This window comes from Gavia stellata, chromosome 6 (assembly GCF_030936135.1).
Source record: "Gavia stellata isolate bGavSte3 chromosome 6, bGavSte3.hap2, whole genome shotgun sequence".
Classification (NCBI taxonomy): domain Eukaryota; kingdom Metazoa; phylum Chordata; class Aves; order Gaviiformes; family Gaviidae; genus Gavia; species Gavia stellata.
Genome location: NC_082599.1, coordinates 18101814 through 18127396, shown reverse-complemented (window position 1 = coordinate 18127396; position 25583 = coordinate 18101814). Strand labels below are relative to the sequence as shown.

General features: G+C 36.4%; 1 protein-coding gene across 1 annotated transcript in view; it reads right to left on the bottom strand.

Moving 5' to 3' along the window:
- Positions 1 to 25583, bottom strand: part of MPP7 (MAGUK p55 scaffold protein 7) — a 151793-nt gene that overhangs the window by 10224 nt on the left and 115986 nt on the right. The window contains exons 7-14 of the mRNA XM_059818799.1: positions 25328 to 25413; positions 23452 to 23526; positions 22663 to 22859; positions 22062 to 22126; positions 12864 to 12884; positions 12751 to 12762; positions 11620 to 11661; positions 3106 to 3276 (exon numbers count right to left, since the gene is read on the bottom strand). Coding sequence (XP_059674782.1) covers positions 3106 to 3276; positions 11620 to 11661; positions 12751 to 12762; positions 12864 to 12884; positions 22062 to 22126; positions 22663 to 22859; positions 23452 to 23526; positions 25328 to 25413 — 669 coding nt within the window. The remainder of the gene's footprint in view (positions 1 to 3105; positions 3277 to 11619; positions 11662 to 12750; positions 12763 to 12863; positions 12885 to 22061; positions 22127 to 22662; positions 22860 to 23451; positions 23527 to 25327; positions 25414 to 25583) is intronic.

Below are 25583 nucleotides of genomic sequence, written 5' to 3'. Positions count from 1 at the left end.
GGCTTTGCATGCCTCTGGTGATAACACTGCATGCACATAACTGCGTGCATTCTGGGAGACACGCTCATGGTTTGTTACTGCTGACCTTGCTTCATCCTAGCACTGGCCCTTCAGAAAGCTCTGACTTAGCTGACACTACGCCCTGTAAAGTTACAGTATGCGGCACATCCATTCTGACTGCTAGGAAATAAAATTTGTGCTAGTCTGGCCCTCACAGTTACTGAAGCCAGTTACTGAAGCAGATGCCTTTGTGAGCAGGACTTTCTCCTCATTAATGTAAATAAAAATTCTAGTGTCTAAATAATACATTTCATATTAAAATATTCTGCCTTTGCCTGATAGGGACGCAAGGTATCATGCTTAGGATGCAGGCAATATTTCTGAAGGGAAGACTTCAAGGATTTGTTGGCAGCCTGGAAACAGTAAGTTACCAGAAGACTGGTGACATGATACTGGATAATTTTGGTTTTAGCAAACTCATCACATTCATAACAACTAAAAGCACAGCAGAAGTATCTGTATCGTTACTGCTTCAGATGATCTGTTCTTTTAGCCCCAAGGACATGCAGGACTTTATTCATGAACCTACATTTGCAGACAAGGTAAAATACTGACAAACTAATACATCTAGCTGAACCTGAGACTAGTATATATCACACTACAGGGCGCTAAAAATTACTGTTTATGCAATTTGCATTCTGTCAATTAGACTACACCAATTTAAAATTAAGCCAAAAGAAATTTCCACTTCAAAGTTGTCAAACTCCCTCTCCCTAAAAAAAGGGCAAAACAAAACCTGAAAAAACCCCTTCCAACACTAAATTATACATTTAGGCCTACCAAAACACAAGGGACATTTAATACCCCCACCAATTACAGCTATAAATTGATTATCTGTCCTTTTGTTTCCTGGTGCAAATATCCAAATTATATTTGACGGATGACATTGAACGCTGCTACTGGCACACAGAAAGCTTTTTAAATGTGTTCACTTCTACTATACCTGCGTTGCTTAGCTCTGCTAGTTTTTCCACATTTTGCCCAAGACATTTTTATGGTATTGGCCAGACTTGAGCTGCTCTTAATATCCAGAGAAAAACATTAGAATTACTGAAGTCTGCAATAAATTTCTGAACTGCTTTTGTTACTGAAAAAGCACACTTTGTTCATTTGATTTATTACAATAAAAATCAAATGAAATCTCTAGGTATTCCTTAGATCAGACATATGCAATTTGTTATAAAAAGTCTACTTATCACACTTTTGCACTGCACTCTGTTCATGTAAGTGTAAAATCAACTCAACCATGTTATTACTTGTTGTATATAGCCCACAATCTCACAGTGATCACACTAGTAGGTGGCTGAATTTCAGTGCTGGAGAGTGACAAAACTGTTTATTAAAAACTAAATTTAATGTTCCCTTGCATATGAGCGACATAAAAACACAGCTACTCAACAGTTCATAACAGTCCCTGATAGAGGGTCATATTTCTCTGCTCTGCTGCTTTCAGAATGGAGGCAACTTTACTAATGAAGCATCAACCTATGTGCTACTGCAAAAGAAGCAATAAGCAATGAGATATTACTCATTGGTACTCCAATGGTTACTCATTACTCATTGTTACTCCAATGGTTACCTTTGAAAAATTTAAGATCATGTATTTTCTCTTTTTCTAGGAGACTGAAGCAATGCATTTTGGTTAGATAATAAATGCTGTGGGGAACCCATGGCAGTGCCAGATTACAAAGAACAGAAAGCTGACTAAGGATGACATCTTGAGTCTTCTGCAGCTATGTTTGCATCTCTTCTTGACCTACAGAAGTCCACATCTCATCCACCTTTCTCTCTACTTGTCTGTTTACTTATTCTAACACAGTAGATGGTTTTGTTTCTTTGCACTTATATATTCTGTCTTGGCTGACCATGGGTATGTATTCCGTTCTTTTTTTCTTCTTTTTTTCCGCATAGATATATTGATTGATCTCTAAGAGCAGAACACTGAATTCTTTTGAGTTTTAGTACAGCTTGACTGCCAGGTTCAGATTAGTAACCATGGTAGCTATATTTTAATGTCATCTCCTTTTGTTTTAGCAAGGCTTTAAAAATGGTCTCCTAGAGCATCTTTACATGCAAGTTGGGACATCCTGTCTAGATGGGTGGACTACTAGATAGGTGAAAAACTGGATGGATGATCATGTTCAAAGGGTAGGGATTATTGGTCTGTACTCTACTGGGCGACTCATTACAAGTGGAGTTCCTCAGGGGTCTACCCTGGGACATACTCTGTTTAATGAGGACACAGAATGGGCCCTTATCAAGTCTGCAGATGCCAAAATGCGTGATGCAAGTGACTTGCTCAAGGGCAGGGCTTCCATTCAGAGGGACCTTGAAATGCTACACGCATGGGCTGGCAGAACTTTGTGAAATTTCATGAGGACAAATATGAAGTCCTGCATCTGGGATAGACTAAGCCCCACAGCAGTACAGGCTGGGGACTGACTGGCTGGGGAGCAGCCTGGATGAAAAGGACTCGGGGGTCAAGGTGGGCAGTAAGCATGAGTCCACAGTGCACACTGGCAGCAACAAAGGCTGTCGGAAGACTGGGCTGTATCAGCAAGAGCCTAGCCGTAGAGAGAGGGAAATGATTCTTCCCCTTTACTCAGCACTTGTTAGACCCTGTGAGGAATACTCTGCCCATGATGAGCCCTGCACTACAAGATTCATGTTGATAAACTGGAGCAAAGCCAGCGGAGGGCCTCCGAGATGGTTGGGACCTGAAGCACATGACCTGTGAGGAGAGGCTGAGGGAACTGGGCTTGTGTAGCTTGGAGAAGAGGTGGCTTCAGGGGGACCCACCAGCACCCTTCTGATACCCACTGAGAAGATGGAGGCCACCTCTTTACTGAGGTGTGTGGTGGGAAGACAGGTTCCCAAATTTGTTGTCATCAGCAACCTGCTCTGAATTGCGTTAATTCTGCTGAGTGGGAGGCTGGACCAGGTGACCTCCTGAGAATCTTTCCAACCTAAATGATTTTGTGGTAAACACTGTGCTAATCAGCAGTCCTCTGTTTTATCCGGTCAAAAATAAAGAAAACAACTTACCAACCAAAACTACAAGCCTGTATTTGTCATTAGGTTGTCGTCTATATTTTGCAACTTCTTCATATGTTGGGATATCTGCTGTATCATACTGATCACTCTTCTTGCACTCATACATAGATTTGTTTGTTTTTTTATCTTTTCTGCTAAGACGAAAGCTTCTTCTAAAACCAGCTGCAATAAGAACAGGATTTTTTCAAAGTAAGAAAATAAGTCTTCTCAAAGTATTTGAAAACAGTCTCTTCCAAACATTTGAGGATTGGTGCATGGAATAAAAAATGGATTATATGCTGAATAAGCCAGGTCATTAGAACAATGTTTTCCTGCAGTTTTAAACTATATCAGGTACCTATTTAAACTGCAAAATTAAGATTACCAATAAAATCGTAACAGTTGCAACAACAAGCTGTAAAATATAATTACAATAAGTTGTTAACATATTTAGATAATTTGAGTGTCTTACACATTAGTATATATACACAAGGAAATTCATGCAATCTGGACTGTTATACCACATTTAATGTATTTCTGTTAAATCACCATGGCACACAGACATCAGATACAACATATGGTAGAAACACAACTGGTGGTTGAAAAGGTTAATGAGAATTAACTCCTGGAATAATTTTTTTGTGCTTAGCTCCATGCTGACAGCATAAAAAAAGTGCACAAAGCCTTTCCCGACGATGTTTAAAAGTAAAACTAAACACTGTTAGTTAAATTCCAAAACACTATGAAACATCTTCGACAATACAGTACCCATATTATAGATATGTTAGCATGAAATTAAAAGTTAATATTCCTATTAAATTTGCATTTATAATTGCACCAACAGTGTGACATTTATAGTGGAAATTTCTGGAAATTTCACATAGCTTTTAAGTACTCTCAAAAGAGATAATCATAGGCATTTTCAAGCAGAACAGCACAAAACCACCTTCTACACTGTATGTTAAAAAGCAGTTTACTCCTCTGTTAATGATTACCTTACAGTTTTTCAAATAAATCCTTTACATTGCATTATATTACATTTTACTGGTATCTCTATGGCACCGCTTTTGTTCTAGAAGGAACTACAGGAAGGACTGCAAAGAAGGACTGCAAAGCTTGTTTCATTATTTGGGGGTAATAAAGTAAAACACAAAGTACACTTTAAATACTGGAAAAATCCCAACACCCTTTTTTTCCCCCCCCAGAACATTTCATAGGACGGTAAACACATGTAAACTTTTGGTGACCCCAGATTTTTCAGCAATATGTTTTCATAAACTTGTAAAAGCACTTATATTTAGGTGTTTGAGAAGTAATCACATTACAATTTTTTCTTCAAAGGTAGTATCTGGCAAATTCAAGACTTAGTTCTGCAAATATTCAGAACCAGATCTGAAGTGAAATCCTACAAGGCTTAGTTACAGGCTTAGCATTTTGCACACACACAGTTCAACTTAGAATAAATCTTTGCAGAACCTGGATCACGGAGGATGTTAACTAAGTTATTTTATTGATGTGAGGCCCTGTAACTATGGGAATTCACAACACATGCATACATACAAAAAGGGAAGAAAAATTTGAGAATACAGGGATACCAACCTCTTCATATTCAAAATATGAATAAGTAAAATGAAAGTAAATTAAGTAAAATGAAAATTGTTAAAAAAAGAGAAGAGCTAGACTTGTATATAAAGAAAGGTTAAAAGTAACATTAGCAATACAGACACCTGAAGTGGGTTACAAGTTTCCCGAGGCCTAATCTAAAAGGCTCCAGATTAAAAAAAAAAAAAAAAAAAAAAAAAATCAGTTCCCCTTAAAAGCAAGCTGCAAATTGTTCTGAATTTTTTCTATATCATCTTTTTACAAAATAAGGAAAAAAGAAAGGAAAGGAAGGAAAAAAAGAAAGGAAAGGAAGGAAAAAAAGAAAGGAAAGGAAGGAAAAAAAGAAAGGAAAGGAAGGAAAAAAAGAAAGGAAAGGAAGGAAAAAAAGAAAGGAAAGGAAGGAAAAAAAGAAAGGAAAGGAAGGAAAAAAAGAAAGGAAAGGAAGGAAAAAAGAAAGGAAAGGAAGGAAAAAAAGAAAGGAAAGGAAGGAAAAAAGAAAGGAAAGGAAGGAAAAAAGAAAGGAAAGGAAGGAAAAAAGAAAGGAAAGGAAGGAAAAAAGAAAGGAAAGGAAGGAAAAAAGAAAGGAAAGGAAGGAAAAAAGAAAGGAAAGGAAGGAAAAAAAGAAAGGAAAGGAAGGAAAAAAGAAAGGAAGGAAAAAAAGGAAGAAGAAAAAAGGAAGAAAAAATTCTTCACCATTCGCTACTAAACAATTGACAGAATAAAGAGCTTTGTCGCAAAACCCAGAATCCACATATCTGGAAAAGGTAAAAAGCAAGGGTAGAGATCGACTGAAGCTAAGCCAGTCATCTCCATTCCAGTTTGGTGTTGGCCTTACAAATACCTCCATGCCTCTGACTAGCTGTATCATAGCACCATTACCACCAGCTTCTTAACCTCCGCTTACATGTCAAACTGTGCAATCTTCAGGAAATATCCTTTCTGCAAAATCTTCATGATCAATTCAGTCTCTGCTCTTAGGTTTTAGTAAGACCGTTTGTAACTTGTTTCTCTTTTCTCCATCCACATTATTCAGATTCCATTACCAAACTACCAGGTGGTGGGTTATTTCAGAATTTTCATTCCTTCTTCTCTTAAAAGACAAAACCCCCAGATTTTATTTTTTTATCAAAAAGAAGAAAAAGAAGAAAATCTTTCAGTGCTGTCTTCAGGCTGATTCATTCCTTGTCACTTTTACAGGTTGCATATAAAGCATCACAAAGACTCGGGTGATATGGTTCTGCTGCTAACATGGGTTTCCTTGATTAAAACATTTGATATTTCTGTGACTGAAACTCATTGGTAAAGTTAAAATAGTAATATTGTCCTGATTTTAAGGAGGTTCAACAACAACAAATTCACCTAGGACTTAGACATTACAGAAAAGCTATTCTGTTAATTAAAAAGAACAAACAAGCATATGAGCCAGAGATCACGAAGCAGATTTCCAGTACGGCTGATTTCTTTGCAGTTTGCTGGTGAAGACACACCGTAAAACTACTCAATATTAAAACCCTGTGATACGCTGATTGCTTTGCCACTTTAAGACTACTGTCAATGTTGTTTTAAGTGTTCCTTAAGGATATCTGAATAGCCCTACACAGAAATCCAACAAAGCTTGCCTTAAGCAGCTTTCAAAACCAAGGAAAACGTACAGTACAGAGAGAAAGGATGAGACTATTTCAAATATATCCAACATTTTTATGATACTGCTACTGCATTCCTGGGAACATGATTCTCCGTCTCTCACATCTGCCATTATATATCCTCACATATGTGGCTTAACTTTACTACGACCTTCAGAAGCTATTTTATAAAGAACAGTTAATAAATATTTTCTATTGAACCCTGCATTTATAAATGCATTATATGTTGGGCAGCTATAACTGTGCAAAAAGATTAAGCTGAACTGCAACAACATCATACTTGCAAGGAATAAAAACATTTATGAACAAGCAAAAAAAATTCTGCTAATGTTTGCATATTTTACAGTTTAGGAAAGATAAAAAAACTTCATATATTTAACAATAGAGCATCATTAAAAATATAGTGAAAATCACTACAGAAAAACAAAACCAATACAGATATTCAACAGAAAAATGAAGTTTCTATAAAATGATTAAGCTTAAAAGTAAATGCCTATAAAGAACAAAGGGAAAAATAATTGCTTGTCCAGAATATTTGATAATATAAACCTCAATGAATATGAAAGGAGCTGCAGGCTATACTGTCTGTGGAATATGGATATCAGCAGAGATTAACCTTAGTTGCCAAGTATGCAGACTATAAAATAAAAGGGGAAAATTCTGTCACTAAAGCAACATAAAATTCTGAACATTCCGAAGCTTGCACCAGCTCCCTGGTTTCAGCTACATGACCAGAAGCCCACTGAACATGCAAACCCATAAACTACTGCTGGAATGTAACAGTTTGGTGAAATAAGAACAGCCGCTGGGAAGAAAACATGAAGAACAAATGTTCTCAAACTACAAATGTCTCCAAACTTTATAACACTTCTCAACATGAAACAAAAATCGTAAACTGCTGCTAATAAACTTAGTTAAGGCCCAACAACAATTGAAGAGAACCTACTTACATCCCTAAGAAAAAGAATGAAAAAAACTCTAGCAGAAAATTGTGATTACTCTTTAAACCACTAGCAATATACATTTGGTCATCTCAGAACAACATCCTTACATTTACACAGAGAAATCCACTTGGACCTCACACAGAAATTCAAACTGAAAACAGGCAATGCATGAACCTGTCTCCCTTAAAATATTTTAAAAGGATGTTGATGTAAAAAATTGTGCTTATTTAGATTTAATTATACAATTCTAAAGAAGTGAACAAAAGATCGCGACTATGTTGTGTGAATTTAAATCCAAATACATCCATGAAAGTAGAAAGTTAATTTCTCAAATTCAGAGAAATTACACTAACAGGAAATATTATAATTTAAATTCACCTATGCTTCATAAATTCACCCGTAAGGCTCCAGATTGCTATAAAGCACTTACACATGCTTTTGTTCATTTTCATTCATTAAAACAAGTGCTTAAGTATGTGTTTAAATTATGTATATTCTTTGCTGAATTTAGGCTAATCTTACAGAACAGAAATCTTATGGTGAACAAATGCTGTTTATTTTAAAATGCATTTGCAAGTACTTTTTGTATTCATATTACTGACAATGGCAAGTTTGGTACCATGGTCATTATCTACATTTGTATGAATACAATATTTTTACTAGATGTTTCTGGATTCACACACACCCCCTTCCAACCCCCCCAAATATTGGGATTTTTTATACTGGCTCATATGCCGAGTATTTCTATTGTTACACAGGAACTGCACAAACAGAGAGCAGACTTCTTGCTTCTGCTTGCTTCTCTGCTTGCTTCTGGACTGATTCCCAGCTTGCACATTTAGACAGGGTTAATAAAAATTTAGATTATGTCTGGATTTTTAAGACAAAATTGAGAATAGTAAACAGATGATATTCATCTGTATTTACTGTATGTTCATAAAGGTTCAAGTAATGTAACTAGAATTTAAGCTTGGCAAAGGCAAACTCCTAATGTTCTCCCCAGCAATTCCTCAGGAAATTACTGCAGAAACATACAATACTATACTGTGATTTAAATATAAGAATTTGGTGAAAAATAATGAAATTTATCTGAGTCACTTTAGAGGGGAAGGTTCAAAATTAATAGTAGCATAAAAGACATAAAAGATCTGACTGCAAATGGTACAGACATTCTAGCTTCTGAAAGCTGCCTCTTCTGTTGCTCTTCATGACTATCTCATGCATCTAAAGTACCTATCCTTTCAGAGGGGGTCAGATGTTCACAGAATATCCTGGTTCACAGATTGAAATGCCAACAAATACAGAGCCCTAAACCCATAACAAGCCATAAAATCAACTGAAAATTCATTAATTGATAGTAGAATTCTTGTAGTTCACTTGATGTGATTACACACTATCAAAAGGAGCATGAAAGATGACTTACTCTTTTTGGCTTCAGGAAGTAACTGGTATATCTATACTTTGAAAACTGTCTCTAGAATTTAGACACATGAACAATTTACCGTACTTCAACTTGCCTCATACTAACTCTCCATATATGTGAATACATACAAGCTTATACAGGTCAACTCCTTCATCAACGGTTAAGCTAATTCAGACTACCTTGCTCTTCTAACAGGTTACAACATACAGACAAGCAGTTACTTGGGTGTCACCAAAACACCCTGAACTTGTTGGTGTGACCGAAGTCCTTCAGAGACAATGTTTTAGGTTTTGTTTTCAGTGTAATATGTTTAATCAAGACTTTATGTTATAATAATGAAGAGACTTGCTTAGAAATTCTTAGTTACTTAGTAATCAAGGAGTGCCATGAATGTCTATGATCTTTCAAGAACATGCACATTCAAAGAAATTGAGATGCTCCAAAAACCACTACTGTAAAACACAGGTGGACATTCACAATAAGCTGTTTTCAAAAATCAGACATATTTATTTTCCCACTCTCCAAAAAAGCAACAGGCAGGAAAAAAAAAAAAAGTATTTGAAAGGGCTTCACTACCTTTAGGATTGAAGAAATATATACTCAAACCAGTGGAAAAGAAAGAGGCCCTCATAAGCAGGAAGGTGGACTGCAGCAGTTAGATATGGTAGTGGCTCCCATGTGTCTAACAGAGGGTTTATAAACTGTCTTTGCCTAGGACTCCTTGACCTTATAGACGATCCGAGTTTTCTAGCGAGCACAGCACATAGGTAAGAGTTTTGTCTCCTCCCTGCAGCTGGTCACCAATTTTTGTTCAAATTATTAGACTTTAGGCAGTGGCATTTTTCCAGCCCAGAAAGTTATTCCACAGCAGTTTGTTCCCTGAGAAAATACAACTGAAAGATAATTCAGGAGAAAAGCAACCCTAAATGTGTCTGAATAGGACTGGGCTTCTAATGTTTGTGAAAAAAAAAGACACTGGATTGCATGAGACAGTTTAAATTACAAATCACTGTCTCCTGTTACCATGTGCAAAAGAATAGTAACATCAACTTTCAAGAGGCAACCTGACATATCTGAAGAGCAGATAATTTTTAATGAACCATTCTTAATGAACCAAGGAACCTCTACTTTCTAAACCAAATAGGTAGCTATTCACAACCAATTCACAACTTCTGTCCTTACCCTAAAACTGGTCCTAACCCTAGACAAGTCTTTTTCCCCCTATTGTTCTGTCTTCTGGTGCTCCTCTCTGACACCTCACTTCCAACAGCACAGACCCAGCATGAGAAGGCTGAAGGGACCATCTCTGGACCGATGGCAGCACTCCACTGCATGGAAGCTCTCAAGAGATAAACCATTGCCTGCACTGTACAGTAGTTCTCCAATAATTTTTGTAAAGTTTTTACTCAAGTAAACTACACCCCATTGATTTTTTGTTCTTTGCATCTGAGACAACAGTAGCTTCTTCCTCAAGACTTCTGCTTCCCAGATGACCGAACCTTTTTGGTAACTGTTGACCACAATGTTTCACTGAAAGGGCTACAGCACCAAGAAAAGGTGGATTCTGTTTTGCCACCTTCATTCTTGAATAAAGCAGCAGCTCACTAAGATCTGATTGCAAAACCATGATAGTCTGATCTTAAGAACTCATGCACTCTGTATTTGCAGATAGAAAGAAAAGGTGGGGCAAAAAAATAGGTCTTTTCTGTTTTAAAGAGAAGATTTGATAAGGAAAATGCAGTTCATCTGGAATCGCATCCAAAGTATCATTTTTCAAGTATACTTCAATTTCTCAATACAATTGCAATTCCACATTAACACAATTGATTTACTAACAAATATAGGAAGTTTCTTTTCAGCATGATCAGATGACCATTAGTTCCACAAATACCACACTAAGGTTTTGGAAAGAGGCCAAAGTTCTTTCAGTTATATAGTTTGTGTATTCCTGATGTAGTTCATATACCACATTTTAAAAACAGTATCGTGCAATATGAAAACCATCTCTAATTTACAGTACTGGTCTAGGCTGTTTCAGTGAGCCCAGTGGCTTGGATGTACTAAAGCACTTTGACAAGTTTCTTCCCATTCCTCTTGTAGTAGGAGGATAAAAGTCTTGGGAAAAGGGCTGGTTGCCACAAAATCCACTCCAGCCAGCCTTCAGCTGGCAGGAATTCTGGACAATTTCAACCAAAATATTTTTACATTGCTTTTGAAATGGCACAAATTAAAAAGCTGAAACATATCATGGAACATTCACCTTTTTTAAATGTTACTTTTGTTTGAAATTTGGAATCTTGAAGCTGAAGCCAAAGGACTCCTTCCCCTCTTCTTCCCCCCTGCCCGCAATGATACACTGAGCTCAGACTAGCTTTAAAGCTAAATTTAAGCTATTGAGTTATTACAACTCATTTTATTTTGTAACGTGGAAAAAGAACTGGTGCCTGCAAACTTGCTTTGTACTCTCACTGAATCCTCCCTGAATTGTTAGATAGACATGCACAAAGAAAGAAAGTGTAAGCAAAACTTGGATAAAACCTTGAAAGTGTGTCTTTAAAGTCGTACTCAAACTTTTAATGATATAGTAACCTTTTTGTTTCATTAAATACATTGCTCACTTAATATACTTTAAAAGTCAATATTTTTCCCAAATTTATATATATTTTTTATTTTGACTTAAAAATCAAACCAGTATTTTAGTAGCTTATATTTAACCCGATAAAGGCATACACTACAGAAACCCTTTATGTCAAATCCAATGAGCCATTTTTAAAACCTTAATATTCATGCTTTTCTCATGCATAATAAGGACATTTGTATGCAGATTACCCCCAAATGCAAAATGGACACAGTAGTTCCAAGGAAAAGAAGCTGAAAGAAAGGAATAAATTGTCTTTTGCAACCAATTGCTCACCTAGATAGGATCCACTGTTGTGACCAGCACATTCAGCATCTTCTGGACGAAGGGTAAAAGCATACAGAATAAGAGCCAAGAAATAAAGCAGAATAGTTAGAAGCCCAGCAAAAAATACAGAAGAAATTACTTAAAAAATGACAACTGTACAAAGCATAGCATTAAAAAGCCTTCAATAAGCCATTTTCTTAAAAACATAAAACAACATTTATTGTTTTATATTTTAGCTGGAGATATTCTGAAATTTTGCAGCATGCACACTGATCTTTTTACCTTTTCAAGCAAAAATTGTGATGAGAGCAAACATTCTAAAAAGAATTCTAACACTGTATTATTCACACTTTATCAGTTAATAGAAAATATGATGCTACTTAAAAGAAAGCAAAATGTATTTGATGTAAATCAAGCTTTTTTTGTAAATTATACATTATCAGACTTTAGCTTTAAGTTTTGGCTCACTGGATTAGACAGAAAGGTTTTTGATCAAAAACACATCCTCTCATTTGATGTAAAATAGCTATAATGTATATTTTTACATGCCAAAGGCCCTTTGATCAAAAATATGAGCTACAATTTCTAATGCCTTTAATAACAAAGGCCTCTTAAATAAATAAAAAAATAAAATACAGGAGATCAGCTGCTATTACTTTAACATATGCTGCAAGCATAACAGTAACCGGCTACACTCAGAGGGAAAACAGTAAAGATGATACTACATGGATGAACTTTCTACCATCTCAGACAAATAATTCTTCAGTATTAATTAGAAATGCAAGACCTCTCATGGCCATGTAATTAAGTCAGAACCATCTCTTTCCAGCCCAGCCCACCCAAGTTTTGCTGATATTATTTTATGATACTACCCTTCTATACATATCTTCCAAAAGTTCAAGACAGAGAGAAAGCAGTTTAAAACAATAGTCCGAATTACTGATCTTTACATGGAGCAATTAGGAATATTCTGGTATTTTTATCTACTTTTAAAAAATGATTCAATGTATTTGGTAGCAATATAGAACCATTAGATGTATAACATCTCTTAGAAACGTTGGACTATATTCAATTTAATTCTAAACACATGTTCTCTAAATAAAATTATTGGGCTATGCAGGGAAACTTTTGTACATGTACCTTCAATTTCCTCTGAGAAGCACATAGGAAAAAATAGGAAAGGAAATCATTAAATAGAGTGAAAACATAACTTAAGAAAGAAAAGTTAAATTGAAGAAGAAAAATGCACCTACCACACTCAACCGCTTCCTCATCTTAGATCAGCCAAAAAAACAAAGTATTATTGTTTAATACTTCATAAATGGGAAAAAATTTAGCTACGTAAGCTAATCTAAAATCCTCTTGATAGTACCTATTATATTGAGGCATATACCAACATACCAGCACTGAGTTTAACTTAAATGTTTAACTACAGTCAGTTAGAAAAGAACCTAAAAAGACACTGAAACATTACATGCACTTTAAATTTCTTATATGAGATTCTTCCACTATTTATTTGGTAGCAATGACCTTACCCAGTTGTCATGGAAGATCTCTTTGGTATTAAATGCAAAGTTTGTTAATTCCATTTAATCAGTCTTAACCGAGATTTTCTAAGGATGACTACCATGAACATGATCTCAGTATTTTTCTGCACTTACAGTAACTGCTGCAACTGCCCTTGGAGCTGGGTTTTCGAGAGGTTTTTTTGTGTATTATTTTTTAACGCCTATAGTTGTAGCTAAAAAAAGCTGAAAGAATTTATATACTCTGTCATTTTTTCTCTGATGCTATTCTAATATAATCAAGCTACTTTCTGCTTACCTATAGTAGGTCAATAAATTTCTACCTCCTTGATAGTGGAAAACACACAGTTTTACAGTCATCTTTGGATTTTCTTTTTGGTTGTTATTGTTCACAAAAATATTATATACTAAGGTCTAGATTTATATAGAGATTTTACAATCTACATCTCATTCACATTTCCTTTGGAATCTGGATAAATATGCCTAAAATATAAATATTTCGAAGTGTTTCCACGAAGCATGTCTTCCCTCAGAATGTGAAGAAATTACTCAAGACATATTTTAAAATCTTTCATGAGTAACTGATGTACCAAACAAAGGGGAGGTCAAAACTCTCCTGCCTATCTGATTACATGGAAGAGATTTTCCCATTTCATGTCATGGAATGGATACAAGAGTCTTTTCTGGCAGGGGAAGAATACTGTTTTGCAGAATCACTTCTTGGCACATTTTTTCTTGAGAACTTATGTTTTAAAATATTAATTCGGAAGACTTCTCTGAATCCTATTTAAAGCTTATTTCTACACTTGATGTGACCATATGGTTTTAGTAGGTTGGAAAGTCCACTAAGGTGAGCACTGCTTGGTTGACCACATCCGCTGCCTTAAAAAAGCACCGACAGTTTTGTGAGTTGAGAGTGAAAGTGTTGGATCCTTTTTCATCTCCTGACCTTCAAAGCTCCCAATTCTTGAAGTGACAAATGCCCTAAAGCTGGACCTAGGGGGGGCAGGCTGGCTTCCAGGTACTATTTCTTTCTCCTCTGTGCTGAGAGAGCTCTTACACTTCCTGATATGCCTACAAGATTTCCATTTCTATGATTTTCAACAGGCTGCAAATGTATCTCCTGAAAAGAAGTCACTAATGTTCAAAACCACTTCACATCAATACATCTAAAAAGTCTCCTGAATTCAACAAAGTTGTTTGACTTAACTAGTGACTATGCATTTTAAAGTATTCTGTTTGGTATTTTATCATTGGAAACAGACAAGTCCTTGTTTATGAACATGAAAGACTGGACCAGGAGAAAAAAAGGTCTGTATGTACACACAGGTATACATTCACTCAACCCTGACCACTTCAGACACTTGGAGGAGACCTCCAAGTATGGGAGATAGATGGTGGAGCTACAGCAGCAGGGCTGAGAACAGCTGAAGGGAATGCAGGTTTCTGGGCTACCCCTGCTAGGGAAGGGAACCGTCTTATCCATCCATGCTGTAAATTAAAGACGTGGATTCCCAAGTGAGCCAGCTGATGCCAGACAGCACAAGCCAAAACGTCTACAAGATGAGGTTTAACACTGAGATGAAGCGAAGGAGTTCTGAACTTTTTGTGTTTTGTTAAAAATCTTCCTTCTTTGGCTTTCTTTGCCTACTCCTAAGGCTGAAGATAACAGTCTATAATGAAAAGATGTGGGAAATCAGTGGCTTCATGCAGCTATGCAAGAGTCATCAACATGTAGCTCCCAATTTGAGCTTCAGCAGGAATTTTACCAGGGCTATTGCCTGGCCCTAGTAAAGGCAGAGGTTATTTGCCAGAAAACTTTGCATTGTGATTCACCACTAACTAATACAGCTCTGTGTGTTTGAAGCAGTTGTACTCATGCAGCAGATATGTGCAGATATGTGCCTAAAGTTCCAAAGTTTAGAGACATGGAAAATTGGGGTAGATCTCAGGCCAATACGGTTTCACTAAATTGAAGTGGGGTGAGAAAGGAAATAGAGGTGTTTATCTGGAAGGAACGAATAAGAGACTAAAAGAGGACAGAGACTAAAGAGGAGGAAATCCAATGGGAAGTAGGAAAATAAAAGCAGTAACAAAATGAAAAAAACCCATAAAGCAACATGCAGCAAAAAAAACACTGGGCAAAGAAGAAATACGATCAATTAAATGTAGTGTGGTAAGAAAGGAGAGGAAGTTACAAAGAAAATAGTCATGGAACAGGCTTATGAAACAACAACAAAGCAGTACCAAGACATAAATGGAAAAAAAGAAATAGGAAACAAGCCAAATGGAAGCTTAGGAAGTAGGTGTTTTTATTCATTTTAGAAAGATTTCAGTGTAGTCAATATGCTAAAACTATAACAATGCAAACCAGTATCACATACGCTGTCTTTTTGTATGTATCTTAACTGAAATATATTAAGATTTGGTTTTGGGGACCTCACCTAAATTATATTACGTATGAAGCTCAAAACCAGTGCCACTCCAGGAACTTTCTCCGCTCTCGGGAACAGTCCAGCACCAGATTAAAATTTTTAGCTTTTGCTGACTTTCTTTCAACAACATTTCCAAAGAATCTTACTTAAATGTTTCTCAGTCTAAAATTAGATACAGCAGCTCTGTTGTAGTTTCTTATCACAAGCAAGTTACATTATCCCTTAAATTCTATTTCACTCTAGTAAGCAAGAAATGTGACGTACAACGATCTGCATTACAGTGAATATATTAAACACTCCTGATTTTTTAGTGATGAACAGTCCCACAAAGCAATCGACATTTACACTGTTTTGCGGGTTTTTATCCTATAGAGTTTTTTAGATCGAATGATACATATACGCTCATGCTATAGGAAATTTAAGGTGATCTAATTTAATCCTCTCATAACATCATCAGATAACAGTATCTCTACCAAGATAATTTGGAAAATGAAGGATAGTCTTGCGGTGAAGGACAGAGTAAGAGTTTATGAGATCCATTTCCACTTCCGTCTCATGTGGCCGTGACTCAAATGTCATCCAGCTTCAGGTTTCCTTAATTTCTCTGTGGTAGCAGGAAGTTAATATTTGTAAGGACAGGAGACTTCTGAACAAAGATGCTAATGTGCTAATTTAACTCTATAGGTCTGGTTTATTTTTTGTTTTTACTTGTAACTACCTGCAGGTGGGCAATCAAGTTTCAAATATGAACACAGAAAAATACTGAGAAGAAAGGCAGAGTTAAGATTGTGCAGCAATTATAACAAGCAAAAGAGTCCTACTACGCATTTATCCTAAATGCTTGGTCTTCAAATACAAGTGGTACAAAGCATTCATTCTTTTAGCCTGTTTAAATTCTTTTGTTGGCAGAACACCATCTTCAATTCACAAGACACTCATCTACGGATAAATTGGGTTACATCTTGTTTGAATGAACACCATTTGGCTGCAGTTAAATATTTCCTTTTGCTCATACAATGCCAATCACATATGGTAAATCAAAATTGAAAGTAAAATGGGTTTTAAGCCCTAGAAAAACTATATGATGATGGCTTTGCCACAGTAAGTATTTACATTTAGCATTAAATATACAGAACAAATGTATTTTCATGGAAAAGACATCTCTGAACAGCTCTGTCGTATATGCCACATACATACACATATTTATATATAACTATACAGACAGGGTATGGATATACACATATGCATGCACTGTACAAGTTAACAGAAGTTACAGGCTACACTAGTATAAAATATAAAGTTACCAGTAATTTTCATACCAGAGACAACACATCTATAACATAAGAATAAACACAGTAACCACTGTGAAAGCAAAATTCTGCTGAAGGAATATAATGTCTTGGCTGATTATTGTAGTTCATAATAATTGCAGAACAGTAAGTTACTTGGTTGTTATTCAAAGAAATTTACTTTTTTTTCCTCAAAAAAACAGGTGATCACTGTTTTATCTACAAATTAAAAATTAAAGTAACCTATAAATGTAAGAATGACCACGTTTGTTGGCAATGACTATTACAGTTAGAGCATGAGTAGTCTTTGTACTCAAGTTAACAGACTGGGAGCTATTAAACAAATGAGTTCTTCCCCGTCACTGCTAATTAGCCAGGATGCAGCGACAGCAGATCCCACAGAGCCAACTCCAGCTACAAAGTTGTGCCCAAGCTAAGATGACCTCCAAAAGCCAGGAATGCTGTTATGTATTATTGAGGAATACCAGGTAAGCAGGTTTCTGCAGAGCTGGCATCAGCCATGGCTCACAAGCTCAGACACACCAAAGCTGATTGCATGCAGCCAGGCACCTGTACTGTACCTCACTCCGCATCCCACAGAGCTCCCTCACAGCCCGTGTCAGTACACTGCACGTTCACTGTCCCAGCACACAGAGGGTTAGTCCTACTCACACAATTTAATGCAGCTCTATTCCTTTACTTTCATTCCATTTTCCTATTTTCTATGCTGCTTTTTCTTTTTCCCCAGTATAATTTTCCCATAGTATTAATGCACAAGCAATACTGCTTTTTGCTGAAAAGTCATTGCTGTCAAGTATTGAGAACAACGCTGAAAATGCTTGAGAGGTTTGGTATCTCTCCATCACTTCTGCGCTAACTCAGAGCCTGGGAAGTAACACTATCAATCTTGTCAGCAGGTCAGCACATCTAACTGCCACTTATCTCCTACTTTTAAAACTTATCAAATATTAATGTTGAACTTATTGAGGTTCTACCAATAATAAAAAAAAATTAAACAGGTCAGAGTTTATATTAGTAATTTTTGAATTCATCATTTCAAAATCTTTAACAAAACAAATACGTTAGTGCTTGATTTAAATGGAATCAAGAAACAACTGAACTACAGGGCAAATACTGACTATAGTAATGCTCTTGCATAATACTGTTAATTGCGCTAATTTAAAAATTAGAAAGCCCATCCTCTGTGGGGTTTTGCCTAACGGGGTTTATGGGCAGTTTTTGTCCATCTGTTCTTCCGTTGTCCTTGTTGCAATACTTGCTCCTTTTCTTCATCCTCAATATGAAACTTCACTTCCCTGCTTTTCCCTTTATTTCTACTTTTTCTGGGTCTTCCTCTCAATGTAAAATCACCTCTTGTCAGTGTAGGGTCCATCTATATTGTAAGTTTCTTCACCTTACTCCCAGATACCATCAAACTATGCACCCTCTCCATTTTCAAATAAGAAAATGTGATTTCACTTACCTTTCAATACGGAATGTACATTGTTTTGTCCTCTCCTCCCGTGTACACATGTTAAAGGTTTTTCACTTAGACTGGTGCAATGTGAGAAAGATTCTCTTACCTCTTTCAACAAAATAGCTAAATTCTGGGAGAGGAGTACGTATGTATCTTCCACAAAGCTAAAGTATTTACTTTTACTTATATTCACTTCGCACATAGTCACAATGAAACAAGTTGACTTGGCTATTAAAGAGAAACTAAGAATTGGCATTTCCATTATAAACTGATCCTTTTAATAGTTCAGAATTAGGTTGGTTTCTGTTGTTTTCAGTGGAAATAATTCTTGCTGAAAAAGTTCCTTGGAAAATATCCTCTACTTCCTTTCCTTGACATGTGTATACATACAAGCATGGTCAGCATCACCAAAAAAGCCCACTTTTTTGCTTACAAATTTATGATACACAAATATGTGTATAGATTAACAACTTTACACAACATGCATTGCTATGCTGAAAAGTATAAAAAATTCAAAATTGGAAATAGAAAGAAGGCTTCCCAAAAGTAATTCAATCTAGCTCCTCGCAGGTTTTGAAACATACTTAATTATCAAACCAAATCCTGATGGATGTTAATGTTACTGTGAATACAGTTACTGACTATGTTTCAGAGAGCTCTTTTTTCCTACACAAATACCGCAGTCCTCCCCAGTTCCAGAACTGGCTTGAGAAAAGAGAAAAAAAGTAGTTGTAGAATACTTCTCATATGTTATATAATTTTGACTAATTTTTAGATTAATTTTCAAGTAGAAGGACACTACTACCCTGGAAGCCCACCTAAGAAACCAGAGCTGACTCACATTTTCTTGGTGTCCAAGAAAGCAGAATATTTCTCCTTGATTCTCCCTATTAAAAACAAAGGGATGTACCCAGGTTTCTTCCTCATTACAAAAGATGGGAGCTGTGGAATGAGTTGAACAAAGCAAGCCAACATCCAGTGCTATTTACCATCTCTCAAGAAAGCTTCCTAGTGCAACTCCCAGTAATGTCAGGAAAGGGACTTTTATTAGCAGCTCTGTTGAAGTCAACAGGTTTTTTTCTTTGGGAAGCTGTAAGAGCATAAGCTGGCAAATTGCCCTTTCCCTCCAAACTGCTAAGGAAATTCAGGTCATACGATCGGACGGGATCAACTGCAATAGCAAGCAACCTCTCAATGTACAGCTAGTTCAGGAAGATCTTCAGAACATCAGTTTCCCAAGACAATTACCCTTCCAAACGTTGGAGAACCCTATATCTACCTGAAGGCCTGTAGAACAGGATTGAAAAAGAATCAGATTAAATCAAGCATTACCAATTTCCCACCTCCTTACATGGGAACTTGTTAAATAAAACTTTAGAGGACAATAACCAGTGGGCCATACCCCACAATATAGAAAAGGGCTAAAAAAGTCAGACCCAGCAGTCCTTTCCAATTTTCTGTTCTCTGTGTCACCTTCCTTACGTGTTTCCGTATGCTGTTCATTCAGCTGAGCAACGCATGATTTTCCAGCATCTCCCAATTTTGGCAAGGTGATTGCTCCGCACAAATACAGACATGGCCTCCACATCTCACAGCTTCACTGACGTGCTTGGTAACATGAAAAAGCTGCCTAACTTTGGAAAGATCACAAGAGCGCAGAGTTTCCCAGCTTACGTGGAATCTTCTTGAAAAGCCAAACAAATGGAAGGTTTTCCTGTGAGCAACTCGAGCAACATCCTTGTCACAACACTTTTTTTCTATGGCTGAATTCTGGTTGTTAAAATGCCTCCTCTATGAAGGATCTAAATTCCCTCCTAGCACTAAAAACATATTTAGCCTTTGAATAAAGGGATGGACCTCTACTCAGAACATCACTTCCCCTCTTCCCCTGGAAATCTGGCAGACCTAGCAGCAGATTGTCCTAAGAAATGGGGAAGAGAGAAAATGACAAACCTACATTACGCTTTCCTCCTTCAAGAGGCACCACTGCCTTCTAGATGGTATTTAGCTGGAACTTGCTTTGTTTAAAGAAAGTCTAAAAGAGAACGATAATAGGCATATTGCTTGACCCTAAGGCTCTGTCACATTTTAAAGGAAAGGTATTGCTTGACCCTAAGGCTCCTGTCACATTTTAAAGGAAAGGGGAGGAAGAGAGGAACTCTTCTCCCTTGTTTAAGCTGGTTAAAGCAAAGTGAGCGGAGACAGCAGAGACAACAATAGTAGACAACGTACTGTGAGTCTTCTTTGGCTTGTAATTTTGGCAATTCCCAAAAGGAATCCCTGCCTATTTGGATGGGTGAGATGCATCTTGTAAAACCTTTCACTTGAAGGTCACTAAAAAGATGCAGTCCATTACAAAAGGAATCATGCAGTTTTGCTGCAGCAGCTGATTTACCTCTTCAAAAGCACCAGTGCCACATTAATTGAAGGCTCTTGTTGAGGGTATTATCCAGATTCAAGAACAATAGACAGAGAGAAATAGCTATACCCTGGAAACGGAGACTTTTCCAAAACTGGGGCAGAGCAACTTGACCTAGAACCTAGAAAAACAACAGATTTACTACAAGCTGGAGGAGCTCCTCTTTGTTTCTAAGATCTATGTAAATTACAAAAGCTATAGTGCAATCATATAGTCTGTTACTGTAATTACAAAGCTAATCAAGGGCTTTGGAGTTAGCATTAGGGCACACAAACAAATAGTGAAATGGAATGAAAGGTAGAAAATGCTGATTATTAGAAAACTAACAGTAATTGTCAATCTTCAGAACACAAAAGCCCTAGCAAGGAGTTAGGAAAACTGCAACAGAAACCTCAGTGAGAAGTTTTAAAGTTAAAAGCATTTAGTTTTGCACTTAATGTGCCAGCATCCAGTTTGCCATAGTATCCATAATTTTTGATTTAATGTTAGAGAATGAAAGATGGTTGGAAATTTTAGACCACTTTCTGAATATTTCTAGTTGAACTCACAAACATGTTTGTATTCAAGATTTGGATCCTACTGAAGCGTGATAGTTTCTTACATTGTACTCACTTTGTTATGAGTCTGTACAACTGAAAGAAATAACAGGTCAAGTAAAATATGCAATAATACTTAAAACAGATGTTGATGTAAATTCCAGTGGAAAGAAAATATTTGTTTCGATGTATGCACTTTCTTAGAGCTTATTTTTCTTATATTGTGCAACTACTGTATTTAAAAGTAGAGACTATTAAGAAAGAATTTGTTTAAAAAACAGTAAGAGGTGGTTCTGTGAAAGCCTGTCAAAGAACTGAATGTCCTGACTTCTAAAATTTGTGCTGCTTCATAGGACACAAAAAATCACCAACTATATGGGGGAGAGAAGGGGAGACTATCCAACCTTTTATCTCACTCTCAATATAAATTTCACTGTATTGATGCAGTCCAAATCATATAAACTGTTGAGCCAATTCTGTACTATTTCAACAGGAAAAGAACACTCTTCAACCTTTGAAATATTATATATCAAAACATTAATTGGGCTCGATGATTCAAAAACAAAGCCAGAGGGTTGGGAAAAATTGTTAGCTGCTTTTAAAGCTTTTAATTTCAGCCCTTATATTTATTTTCCTACTGATACAATGTGATCAAGAAGCTATTGTGCCTGGGAGAAATGCATCCTGTAGTCACAGGGCTGAGACAAACTGCTATTTTATAAGGTTAGAGATCAGGAGCATGATTTTTATTCCAGGTTAACAAACTTACATGATTTTCTGTTGGAAATTTTCAGTGGCTGAATCTGCACTTCTGGTCTTCTTAGTGCAAATCTCCTATAAAATGGGAGGTGGTAGGGGAAAGACACAAACTCCTCAGTTTTCACTGCAAGTTTGGGATTAATAAACACTTAACATCATGAGACTATTGCAAAATATCCAGCAGATTTTATAATAAATTAACTTAAAACAATGCAGTCTATTCACAATCTATTCACAATCTAAAAAATTAAATCCTCAGCCTCAAATTTTTGTAAGCTCTCCAAAACCTGCTGCAGTTCTTATTCCTGCATAGTACATCAGTGTGAATACAGATACTGATGTGCTATTTTCCATACGTTTTTTCTTTCAATCTGGATGAGTGTTCTCCTATCAGTTTTTGTCATTATTAATTCTAGCCAGACAAATAAGGAAATCCAAAGTATTTCAGCAACAGGTTTCCAAGTTCAGTTGTCTTGCTGCAAATGCAGGTTTATCATACCCATGTAATCTACGAGCATTACATATGGCAACTATGCTAACTTAACAACTCGGCAAATAAGCGTTTTCTCTTACTACAAAAAATGATGAAACTATGCTTCTCAGTAGCTCACCTCTCCTGGAAATGCTTTGAAGGGATCAAGCCTGCTCTGGGATTGGCATCACCTTCATGTTTGGCCTGCCACCAGGTTGCATCATCCTGGCTCATGATCTGAAGGATATCTCCTTTTCTGAAAGCAAGTCCAGCTTCTTTACAAGGAATTGCTTTATCCTCATTAGGATCATAGTCAAATAGGGCTCTGATAAACATCTGAAACAAACCGTGTTTTATCTTTAGAATCAAAATATTAAATGTAAACCAAAGGTATCTCCCTTTTTTGCTTTTACTGTTCAAAACTGTTGATCTAAATAACGTAGAGCAATAAACATTTACTGCTGTAAAACATCCTTAAGGACGTTTAACATTAGAAGTTCATATGGGAATGTTAAATTCACTGCTTCTGCAACCGCAATCCCAATGCAATAAAGGCTCTATGATCCAAGGCAAATAGGACTTTGCAGGTGAATAGTGTGCCCATACAGGGAACAGAAGAGAAGATACTTTTGAACCAAGTGTCTTTCTTGGAAGAAAAGAGTACTTGGAAGCAAGCCAGGTCCTTGCAGAAGACTGAAGATTACCTATGTCAACTTCATGGATGTAGAGTTAGGGTTTAAGAACCATGTTACACCCACTTGTAAATCCAGCATGTGAGTATTGAAGTGTACAGTCTGCTACACATTGTCACATTCGAAAACCTGAGTCTGCAGGCATAAATCACATTCTTGGTTCTGTCATCCAAGCAAACAATATATATCATCAGCATAACAGTTACTGCAATAGCTTCTGAAATAGTCTTGCCTACCTTGCCTTCCTTCACTGGCATTTCTTCCTTCACACTAGGTATAATTTTAAATGTAATTGCTCCTTGAGACTGAGCCTGGTGAACATTTGAAAAGAAAACGCACTGAGAATTAAGCTGTACATTTCAAAGAAATCTTAAAAGGAAAATAAATTAAAATTAATTTAAAAATACTCAAATATAATCAATCTATCCTCTCTCAAGCATGATCCATGGAGTTTGACAGCTTCACCATACCATACTTTGCATTGCAAAGATTAAAATACCCACTTGAAATGCTCAGTTTCATTTGCTTCACTGGTGGGCAGAGATGGACTGTTAAAAACTGGGACATGCATGTTTCAGAGGTCCCACTTCTGCACTGAAAGCAGGAGCAAATGCTACAGCTAAAATGTATGCATATTAGAAGCAACTGCTGGACTCCTGGCACAGTCTGGACATCCCTGGAAAAATCCAACTAACATTTCATTTTTCAAAAAAAACTGATAGAAAAATTCAAATAGGCTTGTGCCATATTTATCATATAAAACTATTGAGGGGTTTTATTCTTTTGGCAACTTTAAGAAACTAGAAAAGAAAAACATTTTTGAATAGACTACGTGTACTAAATGGAAAAAAAGCCCTCCACTATAAATCTTAAAACAAGTTAGCCATCATCAACCACCTCATCCATTCATCTTTCCCTACATCCCACTTAAAGTGTGTCTGGCTGCATTTTACTTATTAACCACAATATATTCCCACTCCCTCAGTGACATTTTGCTATTGAAGGAAGTGCTAATCAGCTGGAGCCTCTGCTACTATTGCATGCAGCCGACAAGTTTCATAAAACTAGCAGAGTGCAACAGCCAGCCAACGATTTAAGCAAAATGGAAACAGGCTTGTCCACTACCAAGCGAGACATACTTCTGCCGGCATGTCTGCAATCCAAGAGCTCACTGTTTGACAAGCAGCAGCCAAGTTCTTATTTCACCAGCCGTAGGACTGGAATCAATAATTCTTTTACTTTTGAAACAAGCTCTAACTAGCTTTTGATGTTTATATTGTACCTCGAGGAGGTAAATGGGGAAATTGTTCACACCTTTTCTAGTGCTATTGTGTTTCTAGAGATTTTTAAATATTAATTTCTGCAGGAAAATATGTTTCTGTAGGGAACACAAAACCATAAAGCAAGTATGAATATCAGCGGGTTAACATTTGAAATGAATCATCTCAGTTATTGAACCAAAACTGTGAGACAGACACTCAATTCAGCAGGACAGCAAGGTATTTGTGTATATAAGACATGTCACGACCCTCATTAGTTTCTTTGCTGTAAAAATACACAATATTTCTGAAAAAGTCTAAATTACTTAATTTGCAATAGTGCCCCGTAAGTGAGTAATTAGGCTGGCTTTAGATATTGTGTAGTTCAGAGGAGCGCAAAGATAATCATATATATGGCTATATACTACAAATCAATATCAAATATAATCTTAATATACCAGTTAGTTTTGCTATCAGGTACATGTATTATGAATTAATTTTCACATGGAGTTAACATGCTAGTAATGAATACATTTAAAATAGTTTGAATTCAACAGATCATGGTGTGCCTTAAAAACTGTAGATTATACACTGAGGGCTGCAACATTCTGCAAGGTATTTATAGCCATATTACCATTGTTAACTCTTTACAAGTAATCTGTAATTGCATATATATGTAATGCATGGAAAATCATTCTTTATGAGAAAGGAAATAGAGGTTTGTAAATGATGGCACTGGAAGAAAAGGCATTATTGTAGAATATACCTTTTTCTAATAAATACACCAGAAATTGTAAGTCAAATTACTTTTTCTTGACTCCCCTAGATTAATTTTAAAATGTTTGGTATTTACCAAAATGTGTATTATTTCTTCAGGTCTTTTATCATCTACGGGAATCCCATTGACTTCCCTCAGTTCATCACCAACGTGAATAAGACCTACAGAAGCCAAACAGGAGTTGTTAGAAGGTAGCTACGTATTATACAAAAAATGCCATTAACGTTCAGCTTTTTTCTCCCTTGTTCATCTACTTTAAGCTCTAACTTAAAAGCAGGAATATATGGTGAACAGAACAGCTACTGTCTTCACAGATAAGTTTGAGATGGTT